Below are 21,551 nucleotides of genomic sequence, written 5' to 3'. Positions count from 1 at the left end.
TTCGTTGTTTTTGCTTCTATCAGGGCTACCCTCTGGAAATTGTTATTTTGTGGGATTAGTTGATCCTAATAAAGGTATTGCCCAACTGTGGATTTTGGATTCCTGCCCCTCTTCAAATGGAAGAACTCGCTGCCTTTGCTTTTTGTCCTCTCAGGCTTGGGAACAGGCAGGGTACCTTCATAGCTGGCAGTAGGGCACAGAACACAACTACCTGTTATGCACCTAAAGTAATTGCATGTAGATTCAAGTTACAGGATTATTATTATTATTATTATTTATTCATTTATATAGCACCATCAATGTACATGGTGCTGTACAGAGTAAAGCAGAAAATAGCAAGACCCTGCCGCATAGGCTTACATTCTAATAAAATCATAATAAAACAATAAGGAGGGGAAGAGAATGCACCAAACAGGCACAGGGTAGGGTAAAACTAGCAGTATAAAGTCAGATCTTGTTGAGTATAATGCCTTGGGCGTGCGGTTGCTAGCTACCTTGAATGTGTTCCTTGAAATGTATTTATTTATTTATTATTGCATTTATATCCCACCTTTTTTCCTCCAAGGAACCCGAGGCGGCGTACATAACCCTCCTCCTCTCCATGTTATCCTCACAACAACAACCCTGTGAGGTGGGTTGGGCTGAGAGTGTGTGACTGGCCCAAAGGGGTGGCTTTTGCACAGGTCCCTAAACAGTGATGGAGCCATCACAAGAAGGAGCAACCAATTGTTCCACTTTATGGTTATAAGTTTATATTTAAAATCCACCATCTGGGTGAACAAGATTGGCAGTCAAAGGGCAGGAATTCACCCTCAGTAACCGTGTCAGCAGCAAGGAGAGTTTAAACTCTGCCATAATCCAGCCAGCAGCAGCCTCTTGTGGCTGTAAAGAGGAATACTAGAAAATATCAGACCAGTATTTTTATGATGACCAGAGGCCAGACCTCTCAACAGTGCACCCCAAACCTTTTATATGTGGGGTGCGTTTTTTGCTGTACTAAAATTGGAACCACACTTCATTCCCAGAAAAAAATGTACAGATTGTCTCAGTCAGCTCGCCAAACCATGGGCAATATTTCTCGCCAGCTAGTAATAGACACCCTGCCGTCCCCGTTTCACTCAGGGATGGGATTGTGTTGCTTACTTACTATAGCTTGCTGCATCGGTGATGGCATTTTAGCGACCTAAGGATTGGCATTTCAAGAATGAGTTTTAGATTAAACAATTCAGTAATTTTATTGAATTATTAATTAAAACTGGGAATCACACCATACTTTTACAAAGTTAGCCTTTATAAAGGGTGAAGAGCTGCATTGCCACTAGATTTAATTTGGGGTGGGGGGAGGGGAACGCGTACCTCAGCTAACATGACGTTTGGGAAATTGATTCCCAAATCATTTATTATCTTACAATGCGAGCGGCAGCTACAGTCCACAAGAGCTTAAACTACAAGAAATTTGTAAAGATTCTTTGTGGGGTTTGTGCAATCCTGTGCATTTAGGCAAAAAAAAAAAAAAAGTCCTATAATTCCCATAGCTGGCTGGGGAATGTTGGGAGTTAGGGCTTTTTTCTGTCTAAACATGCACAGGACTGCACCCTTATATGCTTTTATTTTGTCCTTGCAGACAAAAATCTACAGAGCTGACCCATATTATATTTGCTATTCTCCTTCATTAGCTTAACCAGCATATAACAAAAATTAAACCTAGTTTTCTGTTTCGCCTATTATTTAATCTCAACAGCTTTATTCGTTGCTATGTACGACCTACACTACTGCTTTTAAAGCGCTTTAAAGCACTTTGAAAACGTTTTGAAACCTGTATATGCAGTGTGTCCTGGGCCCCAACAGTTGTCAAAACTGTTATAAAGTGCTTTAAAGCAGTAGTGTAGATCCCCCGGGGGTGGGTGGTGTAATAGGAACAGAATGAGAAACAACCATTGATTAGCCTGTTGTCCGAACTCAGCTGCTGCGTCATTGCTTTGCCCAACCTGACGCCTGCTTTGGACTACAGCTCCCAGCATTCCTGATCTTTTGCTATGCTGGCTGGGGCTGATAGGAGCTGAAGTCCAAAACACCCGGAGGACACCAAGTCGGCGAAAGCTGCGGCCACTGCCTCTGTTAATAAACTCAGGATTCTAACTATGATCTGTATTTTATCTTCAGCAAAATAAGCTCGTTTTTCCCCCCTAAGTGAGGAATGCGAAGACACCCCCCGCGGTAAAGGCTCAGGAATGAACACGCAAAGAATCGATCATTTCTGAGCATGACTTGCTTGCTAAGTAAGTTCTCCACATTCCTTGGGGGAAAAATATGGACAGGATGAGATTTCCACTGAGCATGCGCCCTGTTTGCAGTGCTGCCCTCACTCGGTTGGGCTTCAGAATATCTGTTGAGCATGCGCTTTTTAACTAACAGAGCCGCCCTCATCCGATTTCGGCTTCACCGTCTCACTGAGCATGCTCCAGGCTTGCTTTGCCCACACGTTGGCTTTAACATGGCAGGCGCGCTGCGTGTCTAGCTAGGTTGCCGGCGTGCAGTTGGAAGGAGCTTCTAAGGTAAGTGAGCAGTGGGGGTATCAGGATCCCAGAGACAGTCTCTTCGCAACACCTGAGGATTCTGGTTTTACCTCCCATTGCCTTATAAATAGATGGCAGGCAAAATGTCAGGGCCTTTATTTGCAAAAGACTCTCCCCACAACCCGCTTTTGTTTTTTTTTAACAGCGTGGTTTAGACCCCAATACTGTCATGGAGGGCCAGATATGTTGAAATAAATTCCCAAATCCTTGCAATACTGAGCCATAAAGCACACTGAGTAATTTCCCCCTTGAGCCTTTTGGAGCGGGGTAGTGATGGTGATGGGATGGAGCACGAAAATAAGACAAATAGAACAGCTGGTCTGTTGTGGATCAGCCCAAAGGTCTGTTTTGTTCAGGATTCTGTTTCCGACAGTGGCGAGATCGATTCTTCCAGGAAGCCCTCAAGCAGGACATGAATGCAACAATTTTTAAATTTATTATTGCATTTATATCCCGCAAGGATCCCAAGGTGGCGTACATAATCCTCCTCCTCTCCACTTTATCCTCACAACAACAACCCTGTGAGGTGGGTTGGGCTGAGAGTCTGTGACTGGCCCAAAGTCACCCAGTGGGTTTTCATGGCCGAGTGGGGACTAGAACCCGGATCTCCCGACTCCCAGTCTGACACTAGCCACTACACCACACTGGCCATCTCCTGTCTTTGAGTCCCAAATTCTGATATTCCGAGGTAGATAGCCTCAGGGGGGGAATCCAACGTAAGAGACAGTGTGGTGTAGTGGTTCGAATGAGAGTCAGGAGATCCGGATTCTAGTCCCCACTTGACCATGAAGCTCACTGGATGACTTTGGGCCAGTCACAGATTCTCTCAGCCCAATTTAACTCACAGGGCTGTTGTTGTGAGGATAAAATGGAGAGGAGGAGGATTATGAGAAAAGACTGGATATAAATGTAATGAATAAATAATCTTAGAGTACATCCATTGAAATTAATAGGACTCATGTTAGTCATGACTAACTTAACTCTCTTTTATTTCAGTGCATCTATTTTAAGTAGAACTTATGTTAGATTTTACCCATGGAGGTTCAATGTAGAGCTATTCTAACTAATTTTATCTGAACACCACCCTGAGATCCTAGTGATATAAGATCGGATACAAATGTTTTAATAAAATAAATAAATAAATGCCTTCTCTTCTGTGAAATTGCCTCATCCCCTTTTAAAGCCATTTAAGCCAGAGGGCCTCACCACGTCTTGGGGCATTGATTTTAATGATGTGTCACGTGAAGATGTAGTTCCTTTTGTCTGTTTTTAGTGTATTGCCAATCAATGTCAATGAGTGACCCAAGTTCAAGTGTTAAGATGTGATGGGGAGTAGTTTCTCAATTGAACAGGTGAAGTCAATGCTGGCATGAAGATTAAATGATGAAAAACATTGTCTGCTAAAGTTGTTCCTGTTGGGCAGCCCAGCAACAGGCTTAGAAAATATTGGGCATCCTAAGCAAAGTACTTCCCAACGTGTTACATTTAAATGTCCATAAATTTTTACCAAGAATCTTCTTTTGCTACCTGTTGTCATGTGTGTATGTATCATATAGAGAAGCATATTGCACACACATACATCCTTGCAGGATCCCTGTCAATGAGGGACCCACCCGGTGTCAGGAGTAAAGAGTAGGTTTTGTTCTCACCACAACAGTGACCCACGAACAGCGCTTTGTTTTTCCTCATAGGAGTAAATGGCAACCATTTGAATGGAAAGTAAAGCACTGCATAGGGCAGGGCGGCCGAAAGGCTTTATTAGGCCTGGGGCAGACAAGATGTTGGGGGTCCTGTCACTGCCCCCTACAAGGACCCATGCATGATTGGGGCCCTAATGAGTGATGTGGCAGGGCTGGGACAGAGTTGCTGCTAGCTGCCACTTCTTTATTTATTTATTTAGAATATTTATATACCGCTCCCCATTGAACATTTTCGGAGCGGTGTACAAGATAAAATGAAAATAAAAACAGAGAAAAAAACAGTTAAAATTTAAAAGAAGCAAAAAACAGAGATTCAAGGCTGCATATTAAGGAAAGGCTTCTTGGTATAAAGATGTTTTCAGGAGGCGCCGAAAGGAGTACAAGTTTGGAGCCTGCCTGACCTCGAGAGGCAGGGAATTCCACAGGAGGGGAGTCACCACGCTGAAGGCCTAGTTGTTCCCTCCAACCCCAAAGGCCTTCAAGGAAAGTCTTTAACAGCACATTGGCACATGACTGCAATTTGTGTGCGTAGTGTGTGCCACTACACTACAACTGTGCATGTATGTGTGAATACACAGTCTTTGTGGCTTAGAGTCACATTCCATGACATTTAGAAGCCCGCACAGGGTGACAGAAAATCCTCAGAACTGGAAATTTGGTAACGCTAATACAGAAGTGTGTTATATTTAAGCTTCACACGAGAGGCACCATGAACTCCAACCCAGCTTTATTTGCAATGAGTGATAAAAACAGCAGCCAAGAACAAGAGCGGAGGGGGGGGAACCACAAATTTAACACTCCTTGTTAAGAATGTCATATTGGATCTTTTCTGGCATCACCGCCCTTATTGTAACGTGGACAACTTCACATGACTTGTCAGGAAAGTGGTTCTCCATGTACTACAATGATTTTCCTCATCTTGGAAACATTGGTCAATTCTGTGTGGATATTGGTAAGGGAGGAGAAATGGGTATTCTTGATCAAGGTTTGGGGTTCTGGAAGAGCCTGAACTGCTCATTTTATTTTTTCACATTCTTGTTAAATAATAATAATATATTTATTTGTTACCCGCCTCTCCCTCTGCATCGAGGCAGGGTACAACACAAAAACCATAAAATACATAAAACTAATTCAAACGTTTAAAACCAGTGTATCATTAAAAGCAGCACACCATTAAAAAAGGCATCTTAAAATTCAGCTGGGTAGGCCTGCCGGAAGAGATCAGTCTTTATGGCTTTCTTAAATTCCGGAAGACTGTTAAGTTGACGGATCTCTCCCGGCAAGCCATTCCACAAACTGGGAGCGGCAGAAGAAAAGGTCTTCTGGGTAATAGTTGTCAGCCTTGTTTTTGTTGGCGGAAGTAAATTCTTCCCAGAGGACCTGAGTGTGCAGGGCGGATTGTACGGGAGAAGGCGATCCCGCAGGTAGCCTGGACCCAGACCATGTAGGGTTTTAAAGGTGATAACTAACACTTTATACTTCACCCGGAAACTAATTGGCAGCCAGTGAAGGGATTTTAAGAATGGTGTGATGTGGTCACCCCTAAGTGTATCGGTTGGTCACTTTAAATGTCAGTTAACATAATGCATCTGCTGCCTGAACTGCGCAGTTGCTCCATTCCCACCCACCCCCGGAACTGCATCTTTTGTGTCTAGTTGCATGCATATACCGTATTTCTTCGATTGTAAGACGCCATCGATTGTAAGACGCACGCTAATTTCAGTATCGCCAACAGAAAAAAGCTTTGATTCTAAGAATGATAATTGCACCTGCGTTTCTAAGACGCACCCCGTTTTTAGAGATGTTTATATGGGGGGAAAAGTGCGTCTTAGAATTGAAGAAATACGGTATAAAGATCTATCCCCCCCCCCCCCCCCCCGCACCAAGTAGTGCAGCTAAACCTCTCATGGAGCCAAGCTTAATCCTATTTGCATAGCTCCATCCTCAGTTCTATTGATCATGGTACAGTATGATGGAATGTTAGGAACTGGCTGTTTATTTTTTTTATTTTTTTTATTTATTTATTACATTTATATACTGCCCCATAGCTGAAGCTCTCTGGGCGGTTTACAAAAGTTAAAACCAGTGAACATTAAAAACAAATATACAAAATTTAAAATCATCAAAAGCATAAAAACAACAATTTCTTTTTAAAACAACTAATATTGAACTGTTGTCAGTATTGAACTGTTATAGTTCTAGCAATAGGTTCGTTTTTTTCGGTTTCTTATGCTACCTCAGGTATTGATATCACAGTATTTTAAAAGGTCCAAGTAACAGTTTGATATTGACAAAAGTTCAGTATTAGTTGTTTTAAAGGATATTGTTATTTTTATGCTTTTGATGATTTCAAATTTTGTATATTTGCTTTTAATGTTCACTGGTTTTTACTTTTGTAAGCCCAGAGAGCTTTGGCTATGGGATGGTATATAAATGCAATAAATAAATAAGTACTCAAAACAACATCTGCTTCCTGTTTTTTGGTGCACTGTGTTACTTTGATTTGCTCTTAGGGTGAGGAGACACAAACGTTTTCTTCTTTTTCAGTTGTGTGTACTGAGGACACCATGAGAAATCTAAAGTTACTGAGAACGCGGGAATGCCAGCCAGTCCGAGCTCTTGGAACTCCTCAAGGTTTCTCTCTCCGTGCAGACAGGGGGACACTATTAATCAGCACAGAATATGGAGTTGTGGAACTGGATCCTGTCACACAAGAGGTGAGGCGCCACATGTCAAATATATTTTATATATTTTAGGAATTGTCTGCCTGTTAATTGCTGTGTAACTAACATTGTCTGTTGCTCGGTACTTTTACTTCCATCATTGGATCTTCCATCCTTGGCTATCTAACTATGTAAGCATTTGGGCATAAGAGATTGCAGTTTATGTGGCTTATAATGACATTATGTATATCACAGGAAGAATCAGGCCTGCTTATGTCCGCATTACAGTACTTTATGTAATTTCTGTGAGGTATTAAAAACAGGTCAAGGTGGATACTTGGGTCACTTTATTTCGCAGGATATAAAACATTAAGGCCGCCATTATTATTTAGATTGTTATAGGGTTTTTTTTGCAGAAATGGAGGATCCTGCTGAGTGTAGATTAATATAAGGCTCCATCACACATGGGAAAACACGCTCCCTACCGTTGCTTCCCTGCTCCTGGTTTCGTTACTCAGTTACTTCCTGTTTCAAAACAGGAAGTAAACAACGAGCACAACTCCCATTCAGACAGGCATTCTAACCACGCTGCTTCTCCTGCACATAGCAGGAGAGAAAACTGGCAGCAACTTCCAGTTTTAAAAATATTCTGTGGTTTTTCTTGTGGCCCAAGGAGGGCCGGAAGGGGTGGAAGGCAGACGTGTCATGTGAGGGACCTGTGAAAAATCTGTGAGTTCCCAGTAACGAGCGTACAATAAAATGCTTGTTGGGTGGAGCTTATAAAAAAAAACCAACACCTTATAGCAGTGGTCTTCCAAGTGCCAACTCTGAAGGAATCTTTTCTACTTTGATTTGTCTGCTGAGGAACCTCTACACTTTGCAAAGGATTCTGGGGTAATTCTAGGGCACACTGTCGGGTCATACTGCTACAAACCAGGCCTGTTGGGCTTGACTATTTTCTCTCATGAACCAAAAGTGCACCTGGAATGTGCCGAGTTTTCCCTTGAAGGCTATGAATTGCAGAGGACGGTCAGTGATGATAAACAATTTCCCTTTCACTACATTTTGTTTGCTATTCCTGATAGTGATGAAGCCCAGATAGACTTCCAAAGCACAGGATTCCTGAGAACACAAGTTTGAAAACCGCAGCAGTAAGGGGCAATTTTACAATTACTTTGTGCTAAGCAGGGTGCAGCCAGGACACTTTACAGCATAGAGATGTGTGCAGGAGTTTGGAGCAGCACCAAAAAACAGGTGTCCTTTAACCCACTTGCTGGTGGTGATCTTTCTAAAAGCCAACTCCCATGAGCAAATCAATGTGCAGCACATGAGTGGGCAACTGTTTCATGGTGCCTTCTGTTTTGTTACTTTTTTAAAGGTTGCAAATGAAGTTGTTTTGACAGCAGAGGGTTTCCTACCAGAAGATGGAAGTGGGTGCATTGTGGGCATTGAGGACTTGCCAGAACAAGAGTCTGTCTGTGTGGCTACAGCAGCTGGAGATGTTATACTGTGCAATCTGAACACAAACCAGGTATGGCAGAACGGTAGATGGAGCCATGCAGCCTCCTGCAATGCAAAGTAAGGCATGTTCTTGCCTTAGGGTGCAATCTTATGCCTGTTTAGATAGAAAAAAAAGTCCTACAACTCCCAGCATCCCCCAGCTGGGACTGTAGGGCATTGTTGTTGTTGTCTAAACATGCATAGGATTTGGCCTTAATGTTATTAACCTCAATGGGGGGCTTTAGCATTTACGTTTTCTTTTTTAATGTAATATGTTGGCTTCTTGAAATTTGCCCCTTTTTCTAAAAAAAAGAAAGAAATGAGTTTAAGAGATGTAAAATACACATGTATATTTTGCCACAAACGTGAAATGGCAAGCCACAATCAATTACAGCCTCCTTTCACAGGGAAATGTTGAACCTGATCTAAACTGTAATTGTTTAAATTTTTTCTCCCTAAAAAAAAAAGAAAAAAGAAAATGATGCTGGTCTGTATTGCCTTAGGTTAGGGTGACCCTATGAAAAGGAGGACAGAGCTCCTGTATCTTTAACAGTTGCATAGAAAAGGGAATTCCAGCAGGTGTCATTTGTATATATGGAGAACCTGGTGAAATTCTCCCTTCATCACAACAGTTAAAGCTGCAGGAGCTATGCTAGAGTGACCAGATTTAAAAGAGAGCAGGGCTCCTGCAGCTTTAACTGTTGTGATGAAGAGGAAATTTCACCAGGTTCTCCATATATACAAATGACACCTGCTGAACTCCCCCTTTCAATACAACTGTTAAAGATACAGGAGCCCTGTCCTCCTTTTCATATGGTCACCCTACCTTAGGTTGGAGCACAGGTAAAGACTGTTGAGAGAGGCTCATATGCAAAATGGCGGAAGTATTCATGGGTTTTATGGATGTTCTAGAACAGAAGCACCATTGGCCTGACACTGATCAGGTCAGTGTCATCTGATCAGGTCATGCTTTTTCTAGCATTGAGACAATTGAATGCTTCACCTGCTTAATTTCTTTGTGTCAAGCTTCTGTTAAAGGCACAGGAGTAGTATTAGTTGAAGAATTGCTTTCCCCAGTACCAACCCACCCAGGGAGGCTTTGCTTGTGGTGCCCTTGAAGAACGTAGCCCATGGGCTACCACACATGGCAGAGCTTTCTTGGTGGTGGCACCCTGACTGTAATTTCCTTCTAGTAGAGATTCTGCTGTCCCCACGCTGTAGTCATTCAGATGCCAGTTGACAATGTGTTTATTTGTACAAGCTTTTGTGGGGATAAGCAAGTGCTTTATCTGTTTTCTGGTATTGTGTGATGGTTTTATTGCATGCAATTGTGTGTTTGCATTTTAGAGATATGATTTTAAAGGTGTTCATGTGTTGTATTTTTATATGGGTTGTTGGCCACCCTGGGCTCCATGCAAGGAAGGGCAGGCTAAGAATAAAAAGTCTTTAATTTTTTGCAGCTGGAATGTGTCGGGAGTGTGGACAGTGGACTAACTGTAATGAGCTGGAGTCCTGACCAAGAGCTCATTCTCCTTGCTACAGGTACACAGCAAACTTACAAACCTCATATTGTCAGTCTTGCTCTTTACCTTCTGGTCCAGTGTAGACATAACACATTATTTATTACATTTATATACCGCCCCATAGCTGAAGCTTTCTGGGCAGTTTACAAAAGTTAAAAGCAGTGAACATTAAAAACAAATATACAAAATTTAAAACCATAAATAGCATAAAATACAAACAAAAACAGACAATATCCATTTTAAATAACTATTCTGGGGTCATTTTAAAAACTCAACATATGCTGTTAAATGACTGGGAGGAGAGAAAAGTCTTGACCTGGCGCCGAAAAGATAACAATGTTGGCGCCTGGCGAGTCTCGTTGGGGGGATCATTCCATAATTGAGGGGCCATCACCGAAAAGGCCCTCTCCCTTGTTGCCATCCTCCGAGCTTCCTTCAGAGCAGGCACTTGGAGGAGAACTTTAGATGTTGAGCGTACTGTACGAGTAGGTTCATTTCGGGGGAGGCATTCCATCAGGTATTGTGGTCCCAAGCCGTGTATGGCTTTATAGGTTAAAACTAGCACCTTGAATTGGGTTCAGAAACATACAGGCAGCCAATGCAAGCGGGCCAGAATCGGTCTTATATGCTCGAACCTTCTGGTTCCGGTTATCAATAATTACAAACCATAGTTTGCAAAACAGTAACTAACCTTGGGAAAACGTGCTTTCTCCCCTCTCCATTGTGAATTTCCCTCCATCCCTTCCTTTATTTGCCGTAAACATGGCTTAATGTTTCTGTATGCACCATTGCCCTTAGTACAGCACCAAGCTCGATTCGAGGGGCCGGAAGGAGGGGTAGCTTTGGCCTATAGAAAATCCATCTCCCTGATCAGGTACCCCATCCAGTAGCCAGCCAGTTTTGCTTGTCTGTACCGAGTGTTGGGATCTCGAGACAGGATTGGGATTCAGTTGGTGTACTAGCCACGCCATTGCTTAACAGTCTTCCTGCCTAAGCTGGTAGAGGTGATGTGGTGCTGAGGATACCAAAGTTGTTGGTCTTGGGGGACTTCAATATCCATGCTGAGGCTGCCTTGACCCAGCTGTCTCAGGATTCAGGCCTGGCTCTGGGACAGAAACAGTCCTGGTCGCCCTAATAGATGACTTATGCCAGAAAACACTAACTCCTGTTAAAGGTAAATGCAGGGGAAGTCCCACTGAAGAGGGCAGGAGGGATGGGGAGTGTGTGCGAGTGTGTGTGTGTTTCTGGAGCCCGGTTCACAATTTGCAAACTGTCGCTACATCTGCACACGGTCACGTTACATCTGCACAAGACTTCTGTCTATGGGATCCAGTAGCTCCTAACTATGTTACTGAAGGAGCAAAGTCGCTCTTCGTTTCTCTTGGCAACAAGAACCATTTAGTTAATATTGGGTTACTATTTTGTCAGCTGTTTAAACTTAATATACATTATTAAAAGAATTCTTAATGGTATTGAGAAAATCACTTACTTCCTCTCCTATCCCTTAGAATAGCGGTGGGTAACTTGTGGCCTTCCAGATATTTTGGCTTAAAACACCCATCATCCCTTGACTATGCTGGCTAGGGCTGATGGGACTTGTAGGCCAAAACATTTGGAGGATCAGAAGTGGCTTTATTTGTTTGTTTGTTTATTGCATTTTTATACCACCCAGTAGCTGAAGCTCCCTGGGTGGTTCACAAAAATTAGAAAGCTTTGTCCCAAATTTCTTCTCTAGATTTTCCAGGTGTCATTTTTGGTAGTTTTCCTAACAGCCAAAGACATAGAGGGTTGGAATTTTGGGTCCCCATGACTATGTTAAATTAGTTCATCTCATCTGAGCAAGGAAGTTTTAATATGAAGGCCTAATGTGTGTTTGCACTGTGACAGGTGAACAGACTCTCATTCTGATGACGAGAGACTTTGAACCAATTACGGAAAAACAGATCCACCAAGACGATTTCGGAGAAGGTGAGCTGATGCTGCAGGTACTGGATGCTCAGAAAATAGATTATTATTATTATTATTATTATTTATTTATATAGCACCATCAATGTACATGGTGCTGTACAGATAACACAGTAAATAGCAAGACCCTGCCGCATAGGCTTACAATCTAATAAGTTGTAGTAAACAATAAAGAGGGAAGGAGAATGCAAACAGGCACAGGGAAGTGTAAACAGGCACAGGGTAGGGCAAAACCAACAGTGTAAAGTCAGAACAAAAGATGACGGTATCTTTGTAAAAGTGAGTGAAATGAACAGGTAGAGCTGAATGAAGACTGAAAGTACTGTGCCAGGCAACTAGATCCAACTTCTCAATGTGGCGGTTGAAGCATTATTGAATGCTGCAGCTGCGTTTATATGGATTTCAGGACAGTTAATTTAAAGCAAGATTTAGAGCAAGATTTTAGATGCATACATTACGTATAGTTGCACTATTGCCACTGCTATCACTTTGGCCAGGAAATTGTAGAGTATAAAAGTAACTTGTCACATAAGAGAGCCAGGATAGCATAATGGAGAGATTTCTACCTTGTTTATTTTATATTGCAAGCTGCCCTGAGAACATTTCGTTATGGGGCAACCTACAGATGTTGTAAATAAAAACCAATAGCATGTTGGATAAGGACTAGGGAGATAGGTTCAGATCTCCCTACTCAGTCATGAAACTCTCTAGTTGGTCTTGGGCCAGTCACAATTTCTCAACTTAACCTATCTCACAGGGTGATGGTGATGATAAAGTGGAGAGGAGAAGCTACAGTGGCGGCCAAAATTGTGGACACTTTTTGAAATTTTCATGTTTTGTAACGTTGCATGCTTATAGAAAATGTTCTGTTTCACAAAATTCAAATGTTTATATATCAATTGAAAGAGAATTTAATGCTAAATTCAATATAAAAAACGGAATGCAAATATCTGCAGTACAAAAAAAAGTTATGCTTACTTCAGTCTAAAAACAAACACAGGTGTTTGAAGTGAAGAAGTAGATTGGAATTGCAAACCCTACTGGCCAATCACAGTCCTTGTTCTGGGGACCAATCACATGGCAGTAGCTGCGATACATCATGTTTCAAGTTGGGGAAAGTCAGTTTTGCTGTTTGTTCTGTAACTGAAGCGCAATTGGAGATTGTGTGAATATTTGAAGTATTGCTCAAATTAAAAGGGTACGTACGTACATCATAAATAGAGCAATGGCACCAAAGAAAAGAGTGCATTGGCCACCCAGGAAAAGAAGGATTGTTGAATTACGTGAATCAGGTCTTTCAATTGATACATACATATTTGAATTTCGTGAAACAGAACATTTTCTATAAGCATGCAAAGTTGCAAAACATGAAAATTTCAAAAATTTCAATTTTGGCCACCACTGTACATGAAAGAAGGGTGTGGGCTACATCTGAAATGAATGAATGTCTACTGCCATTCCCTGCTGCTGCTCTTTTCTCCTCTGCCCTCCAGCAGAGGCTGCTGTTTTTAGGTTTTCTGCATGTGGGCAGACTTTAAAAATGGTGTTCAGAATAGCAGAATAAGTGTGTGTTAGGGAATGCAGATAGCAGAACCAGAGATGTTGTCCTTACTAAACAAAGAAGTTGGAAAGTATATCTGTATATGCCTATTGCCTCTGCATGTATGTGTCTGTCTAGAACAAGGGTGGGGAATGTGTGTCCCTCTGGACGTTGTGGGATTGCAATTCCCATCAGCCTTAGCTGGCATAGTATGTGGTGAAGGCTGATGGGCGTTGCAGTCTCATAGTTTCTTGAGGCCCATGTTCCCCCACCCCTGTTCTAGAACCATGCAAGCCACCAAAAAACCTGGAATATTAAGGCTGTTAATAAACTATAATCCTTTCACTTTACTCATGATCAGGCTTTTAATTGACTCTGAAAATGTGCATGTTTCTAAGTCCTCGACAGATGCAGCTTTTCAAATCTCAGTGGTTTATAAAATTGGCAGAAGTCTTCTTCCTGTGCAATCCTGATGAAATACTTTGTTTACTGTCTTGTTACATTAAAGAAAGGTGGGGAATAACCACCTTAACTTCAATAAAAACTTCATTTAGGGGGGTCATTAATGGTCTGGGGAAATCCGATGCAGCAATATTGGTGCAGAGAAGCATGGACAGACCTGATCATTCCCTTAGATGAGAGATCGCTTGTGAGGGACCCCACGTAAGAGCAGAACATAAATGCAGTATTTCTTCTTTAAAGTCACTTCTTGCTTCCTTGAAAATGGCAAGGTCTTCTGTTGGTCCCATTTATGACTAGGAAATGCAGGGCATCAAGTGGATTGGCATGGTGAAATAATGACTTGTAAAGCTTGCAAAACATTTTGAAAACTAGAAGAAAGCATTAGAGGAGTTGGAGGTAATAACCTTTTTTGTCAAGCCGTTAATTTTTCAATCCTCAAATATTGCATTTGTTTTATTTCTAGGAAAGTTCATTACTGTTGGTTGGGGTAAAAAGGAAACACAGTTCCATGGATCAGAAGGCAAGCAGGCTGCTCACACCAAGCTAATGGTATTGTATTTTTTAAATAATATGAATATTGATTGCATGTACAAAAAAAAGTATAAAAAGCATACAGTTGCAAGATGATGGATATTAAGCAGACAACCCTCATTATGTACACAAATACCCGTTCATATTAACATACATGCAACAAATAAGATCACAGAGCTGTTGTAGTGGTTAGAGTATTGGATTAGGATTGAAGAGATTCAGGCTCCAATCCCCACTCAGCCACAAAGCTCACTACAAGCTCTTAACTCAGTCATGCAGACTGCATTTGCACATAACATTAAGCCAGGATTTAGCGTTATGTGCATAAGTCACTGCAACCCTGACTGAAGCCCTGGGTTCACGTGCCCACAACTTGCCTGTCTTCTCAAACAGCCAGGAAGAGGAATAAACTGTGAATCGAAATAAACTATGAATTTCCTGATCCTTGGCTTGTTGTTACGTATGTATCATAACCATGGTTTTAAACAAACTAGCCAGTTGTTAACCCATCAACAAACCCTGAATTGTTTGCTAGCTTGTTTAACAAGCTTGAGTTTGTTTTAAACTAAGATTCCTGGCATATATGTAATGATAAACCAGGGATTGGGGAAAGTCTTCCCAGCCATGTAGAAAGAGAAGAGGGGAGGAGGGATCACTTGAACCTGAGGCTTCACTGGGGCTTACAGAGGCTGGTGCACATAACACTACGTTCTGGCTTAGCATTATGAATGGACTGGTCCACGCACTCTCCAACAGGCTTGTTGTGAGAGTAAAAGGGAGAGGAAGGGAACCATGTATGCCACCCTGAATTTCTTAAAGGAAAGCAAGATACAACTTTTAATAATATAGGGTGACCACCATATGAAAAGGAGGGCAGGGCTCCTGTATCTTTAACAGTTTTTTTGAAAAGGGAATTTCAGCAGATCTCATTTGTATATGTGGGGAACCTGGTGAAATTCCCTCTTCATTACAATACTTAAAGCTGCAGGAGCCCTGCCCTCTTTTGTATCTAGTCAGTCTAGTATAGCTCCTGCAGCTTTAACTGCGGTGATGAAGAGGGAATTTCACCAGGTTCTCCATATATACAAATGACACCTGGTGAAATTCCCTTTTCTAGACAACTGTTAAAGATACAGGAGCCCTGTCCTCCTTTCCATATGGTCACCCTAAATAATATTAATATCAGCCTGCTATGCTGTCAAGTTAATCTAAAGCCGCCTTTAGCAACTTTTGTGAGAGCCGTCCTGCAAAGAGCCTCTCTTCAGCCCCTCCCCTCCCCATCCCACTGAAGTGACTTTCCAGCAAGTCCTGTTTCCATAGCTACCACATTTCAAGCTGGGGTGGGTGGGGGAGAACAACTGGTATTTTGGGGTGTGGATTTGGCTCTTGGGTCTCCAGTTGCTGGTCCCCCCCTTTTTAAAAAAAAGTAAAGCTTTAAATAATAAATTATTTTAAATTTCTGGTGGTTGTTTTTTTAAAACCTGTTTATAAATTCTGAAACCTGAGAAAGCCATGAATTAATATGTGTTGTTGTCGTCATTTTAAAAATGTTTTATTTAAATTTATCAGAAAAACAAAGGGGACAAAATGTAGACAATGATGTTAAAGTCATGAAAAATTGATTATAATCTGATCACAGCTCATCTAAAAGAATCCTTTCAAATTGTTCCATGCCTATTTGGTTATCTTTCCAAAGCTACATTTCTAATACCATATTTCTTCGATTCTAAGATGCACTTTTCCCCCCATATAAACATTTCTAAAAACGGGGTGTGTCTTAGAATCATGGCTGCGATTATTATTCCTTAGAATCAAAGCTTTTTTTCTGTTGGTGGTACTGAAATTAGCGTGCGTCTTACAATCGATGGCGTCTTACAATCGAAGAAATACGATCTAATCCATAAAACTATACTATGTACTGGCAAAAGAGTCTATGTCCTGCTGCCCACCATGAGTTAATAGTTAGCCCACTTATGCCTTTAAATTTTAAAATGTAAAATAATGCACTTTACTATTAGGGTTAATGCCAATATGATCTAGTCCAAGATTCTCAGGGAGAATGATAAAAAAAGAGAACATCAGATTCCAATAATTTCTTAATTCCTAGCTGGAATGCTGCAGGAGATTTCACAACAGATGTGAAAGATTTACATTAACAAAGTAATCTCTCTATTGCTGTTACCAACTGCTGAGTCTTGAAACAACAGCTAAACTGGAGCCCAAGAGAATGCTGTGCATAATTTTACATTTTAATCTATAGTTCTTGCTTTAGATTCTGGCAACTGGCAACATATGGACAGAGTTCTCCTCTTGGAAGATTCAGCCAGTTGGCACACAATAGTAGCAGCGCTTTAATTTTCCAGCCTTCTTCTTGCTAGAAATTGAGGGGAGACAGAAATAGTGTGTGTGATTACAGGGCAACTATTATTATTTATTTGTTCAATTTATACCCTGCCTACATACAAAATACCCTAGGTGGCACAAATAATAATAATAATAATAATAATAATAATAATAATAATAGTATTTCTTACCTGCCTCTCCATTTTGATCGAGGCGGGGAACAACAGTAAGTATAAAATACATAAAATACTGATTAAAACATAGTATATATATTGTTAAAACATCCTAAAAAAAAAATCCTAAAATACCCTAGGCGGGTATCCAACCATCCCCTATTGCTTCCAGGTTAACATGAAGTAAGCATCATATTATTTTTCGCAGGAAGTGTTGCCTGCTCTGTCTTGGGATGACCGTAGACCTCGGATTACCTGGAGAGGAGATGGACAGTATTTTGCAGTGAGTGCTATCTGCCCAGAGACAGGTTGGTGTGAATTTAAAACAATGCAATGCTATTTGCTAACAATTTTGGATTGAGCAAGGAGACGGGATGAAAATCGTGATTTGAAAAAGAAAGATTTCCCAGTCGTCATCTTGCCAAGATACATTTCCCCATGGCTCCGTTCATGCCAATGAGCCAGAGAAAGGTGTGTTAGATATGGACTCCTCTCCATTCTAGGAGCAAAGCAAATTTGGAACACAGTTAAAGCACAAAAGCTACCTCCACTCCAGGCATAGGATTCGTCAGGGCAGCCCAATGGTATCCCTGAGTACAGGTACAACTGTAGTGTTGTACCTGGAAAATACGTAGTTGGGACAAAATGCATCACCATCCAACATTGAATAGGGGCCTTATGGGTGCAGGACACACATTTATATTGCATACAAATACAGTCCATGGGGTCCCTGCACACACATGTGCATATGCACACACATTGCCATTGTAACAGGTATTTCACTTATTTTATTCTAAAAAGAGAGAAAGAGAAGGTTACACTAGTTAATGTGAGCAGCGAATGTACAGCTACGAAGAATGGAACATTGGCCTGTATTGATCTGGGAATTGTCACGGAATGTTCTTTGTAAGGCTTTGTGGGTGAAACATTGCCTTCAGCTGCTGAAGCCTGAGTTGAGTCCTGTCTGTCTGTCTTTCTTTGTCTCTCTGCTCTGTCCCCCCTGCCTTCTCCCAATATGCAGGGGCTCGGAAAGTGAGAGTGTGGAGCAGAGAGCTGACCCTGCAGAGTACAAGCGAGCCTGTCCCAGGATTAGAACAAGCCCTGGCCTGGAAGTGAGTAAAGAAGAGTTGATGTTTGTGTGCGAGGACTTTGCACTTCATTTGTACGTTCCTTTTATCGCCTCACTAGCCTGGTATTTTATAGGCTGGTGACTTCCCTGAGTAATTCATCAGTTCCAATCTGTCCCTTCTTCAGTCCATAATGAATAGTGAGGAATGGAGGTAGTGTATAGCAGCTTTTCCTAACCTGGTGTCCTCCAGATGTGTTGGATTGCAACTGGGAACTTGGCTGTATTGGCTGGGAATGACAACAGTTGCAGTCCAGCACATCTGGAGGGCACCAGGTTGGAGATGGCTGCTGTACAGTGTTTTGGGAAGTGCTCTAGCAGAGTACTCTAATGTGTTCTGTTATATGTTTGATTTGTATAGCCTTGTTTGCACGTAACAATAACCCAGAGTATGGATTGAATGTGGGTTGTTATTGAATCATGGGTTGGTGTTGATGAATCATGGATTGTCATTATGTGTGAATCCTGCACTGTGGCTTAACTATGGGTTATTAACCACAAACAACCCTGGAAGAGAACCTATGGGGTTTTTAAACTGGTTGTTCATAGTTAACAACCCATAGTTAAACCACAATGCAGGTTTCACACGTAATGACAACTTACAATTCAACAACAACCCACAATTCAACAACAACTCATATTCAACTCATACTTTGGGTTGACATTAGGTGCAAACCACGTCTCTAATATATAGGTGTGACTTGGCAATTCCATTCTTTCCTGACCAAGGTATGGGTTGTGAAGGAAGGGAAAGCTTGATTCTCAATGGCTGCTGTTGGGGCAAAGTAAATGGGATTGCAGTCTGGAACTTGTGGGGATCTCCCCTGCCATATACACGTCCTCCCTCCTCTACCCCTTCAATCTCCATTTCTCCTAGTGTCAGCATTTCACTACTTAGTATTTTAACACTAAATTTTAACTTAAATTTAAATATTACTGTTCTAATTCTGGTTGTGCTTTTTATACTGCATTTTGTATTTGTGTTTTTAGACTGTTGGTTGTTTTATTATGGTTTTAATTTTTGTGAACCGCCCAGAGAGCTTCGGCTATTGGGCGGTATAAAAATGTAATAAATAAATAAATAAATAAATAAATCTTTTTTTAAAAAAGGTGTGCTTGCGGAATTGTTGCCTGAAACACTGCTGCCCTAAATTATTCTTTCTTTCTTGTACTTGAGGCCCTCTGGAAGCTTGATTGCATCCACACAAGATAAAGCCAACAAACATGATGTTGTATTCTTTGAAAAAAATGGACTCCTCCATGGTGAATTTACACTTCCCTTTCAGAAAGGCCAAACCAAGGTAGGGTGACACCCTTTTCTTGGAAGGTCTGTGTTAACGGAATCATATTTAGTCTGTAGAAACGTCCCATGTGAGAATTTGGAATCAGTTCCTAGAATATGTATTATCTAAGGCAGCCTTCCTCAACCTGGGGCGCTCCAGATGTGTTGGACTGCACCTCCCAGAATGCCCCAGCCAGCTGGCTGGGGCATTCTGGGAGGTGCAGTCCAACACATCTGGAGCGCCCCAGGTTGAGGAAGGCTGATCTAAGGGGAGTGGAAACCCACCTCCAGAAGAAACAATGAGATTTTGGAAACAGGAATGGATCCCAGGGTGGGGGGGTGCACTTTATGTTATGGGATGATGTTAAAAATATTAAATTAGAAATATTATAAGGTTATTCAATCTATGTATTATGATTTAATTTTTATTTCTTTTTGTTACTGTATTATTGTATTATTGTATTGATGTATGTTAAGTTCAATAAAAATATTTAAAAAAGAAAAGAAAGAAACGTTCCATGTGCGTGGCAAGTGCTGTTTGCCCCTAACTGGAAGAATTTGGAATTCTTTGTAAGACATTGTTTTAAATTGGAAGGTGTTCTGAAGGAGGTGATACACGACAAGAGAATAAGTATTTTGTTGAATGATGCTTTGGCTGATGTGACAGCCTCAATCTGCATTACTTTAGGTAAATGAGCTGCTCTGGAATTCAGATTCTACAATATTGGCTGTATGGTTGGAGGAACTGAAAAGTGAGAATAATTCTGAACCAAAGACGTATGGTAAGAACATAGAATCATTGTCTTTCCCAGAATTTCATAGACTGGGTAACACAGCCAGCTGTGGCCTCCACCCAGTTACTTTATTTTGTGCATGACTGTCAGGCATTTGAGTGCCCTGTTCACGTGGTGGATATGTTGTATAAACTGCAAGTATATCAATGTGTATGGTGGCTGCAGTTGAGGAGATAAGTTTTTAGCTCTCCTTAATGCAGGGAGGGAAGAGTTTATTAAGGGCAGGGGACAGAGTCTTGGCATCTTCGCCAAATCACATAGGGTAGGGGTCAGCAACTAGAGGCGCCTGGGCTAAATCTGACCTTAGGATTGTTACCTGTCCTCCCACTTGCCAAACTACAGGCAAAAGAAATGTGGCGAAAGAGGCAAAAGAACATGCTCTTGAATGAAAAGGTGGAAGGCAGAGACAGTTTTGTAGCTACCACCACCTCTTGGGAACTACACCACTTTCCCAACTAAACTGGGGTGAGAATTTCTAATACCTCAGCAGCTAGGACGATTGAGAGCTCAAAGCTGTACTTCATTAGTTGTGGGTCTAAAATACAATTCCCCTGTCCCTAGTCCTGCATTCTGTAATTATTGTGTGTTCTGTGTGTAGTTCAGCTGTGGACGACAGGGAACTATCACTGGTACCTGAAGCAAAGCCTGCGTTTTGGTAGCTCAGAGGGTAGCCAAACTCTCGTGTCCCTGGCGTGGGATCAGGAGGTTCCCTATCGACTTCACATCCTCTGCCAACAGTGGCTTTATCTCTGCTACGACTGGCACTGGAGTACTGACCGCAGCACTGGAGAAGGGGCAAGTGACCTGGCAAGCGTGGCAGTCATCGATGGAGGTACGTTTCCAACGAGCAGGAGTTTTTGAAGGCAGACTGTTTACGTGGGAGAAGGCCACACGTTAGGATAAGGCCGCATGGGAGTCGCGTCTTAATCTGCATTTATTCTTTTACTTCCTCCCCACACCAAGCCACAGACACGCACGTACGCACGCACTCTGCATTTCACAAGAATCGTATGAATGTGGCTTCACGGCAAGGCTGTATGTTGAGTGTAATTCCCAGAAGCATCTTGCTGGCAGCGGCAGAAATAAGAAAGCTGGGCCAGATGGACTTCGGTCTGATCCACCTAGGCAATTCTTACATTCTTATTCTGTGAAAATGTGATGTCCCCCAGCCCATCTCTCTCTCTCTCTCTCTCTCTCTCTCAGTCTGTGTCTCTCTCTCTCAAATTTGGTGTTTTTCCTGAAATTCAGCATCCTGAGAATCTCAGCTTTGGCTGTTTTGTGCGCTTGTGCGTGCATGTGTTTTAAAGTAGGCTTGTAGCCCATGAAGCTATAAAGTGTGAAGATAGTATCTGGTGAACTCTCTGAAGCTCAGT

General features: G+C 41.8%; 1 protein-coding gene across 1 annotated transcript in view; it reads left to right on the top strand.

Moving 5' to 3' along the window:
• Window positions 1-2,487: 2,487 nt before the first annotated feature.
• The window catches only part of ELP1 (elongator acetyltransferase complex subunit 1), a 64,802-nt gene continuing 45,738 nt past the window's right edge, over window positions 2,488-21,551 (top strand). Inside the window, exons 1-11 of the mRNA XM_063129055.1 lie at window positions 2,488-2,555; window positions 6,824-6,993; window positions 8,318-8,470; window positions 9,900-9,981; window positions 11,850-11,930; window positions 14,393-14,478; window positions 17,185-17,284; window positions 17,998-18,088; window positions 19,280-19,403; window positions 20,073-20,166; window positions 20,777-21,010. Coding sequence (XP_062985125.1) covers window positions 6,844-6,993; window positions 8,318-8,470; window positions 9,900-9,981; window positions 11,850-11,930; window positions 14,393-14,478; window positions 17,185-17,284; window positions 17,998-18,088; window positions 19,280-19,403; window positions 20,073-20,166; window positions 20,777-21,010 — 1,195 coding nt within the window. The 5' untranslated portion in view covers window positions 2,488-2,555; window positions 6,824-6,843. The remainder of the gene's footprint in view (window positions 2,556-6,823; window positions 6,994-8,317; window positions 8,471-9,899; window positions 9,982-11,849; window positions 11,931-14,392; window positions 14,479-17,184; window positions 17,285-17,997; window positions 18,089-19,279; window positions 19,404-20,072; window positions 20,167-20,776; window positions 21,011-21,551) is intronic.

The sequence above is a fragment of the Elgaria multicarinata genome, chromosome 6 (genome assembly GCF_023053635.1).
Source record: "Elgaria multicarinata webbii isolate HBS135686 ecotype San Diego chromosome 6, rElgMul1.1.pri, whole genome shotgun sequence".
NCBI classification, from domain to species: Eukaryota; Metazoa; Chordata; class Lepidosauria; order Squamata; family Anguidae; genus Elgaria; species Elgaria multicarinata.
Note: the sequence above shows the minus strand (reverse complement) of the source record. Positions and strands in the feature narration are given on the sequence as shown.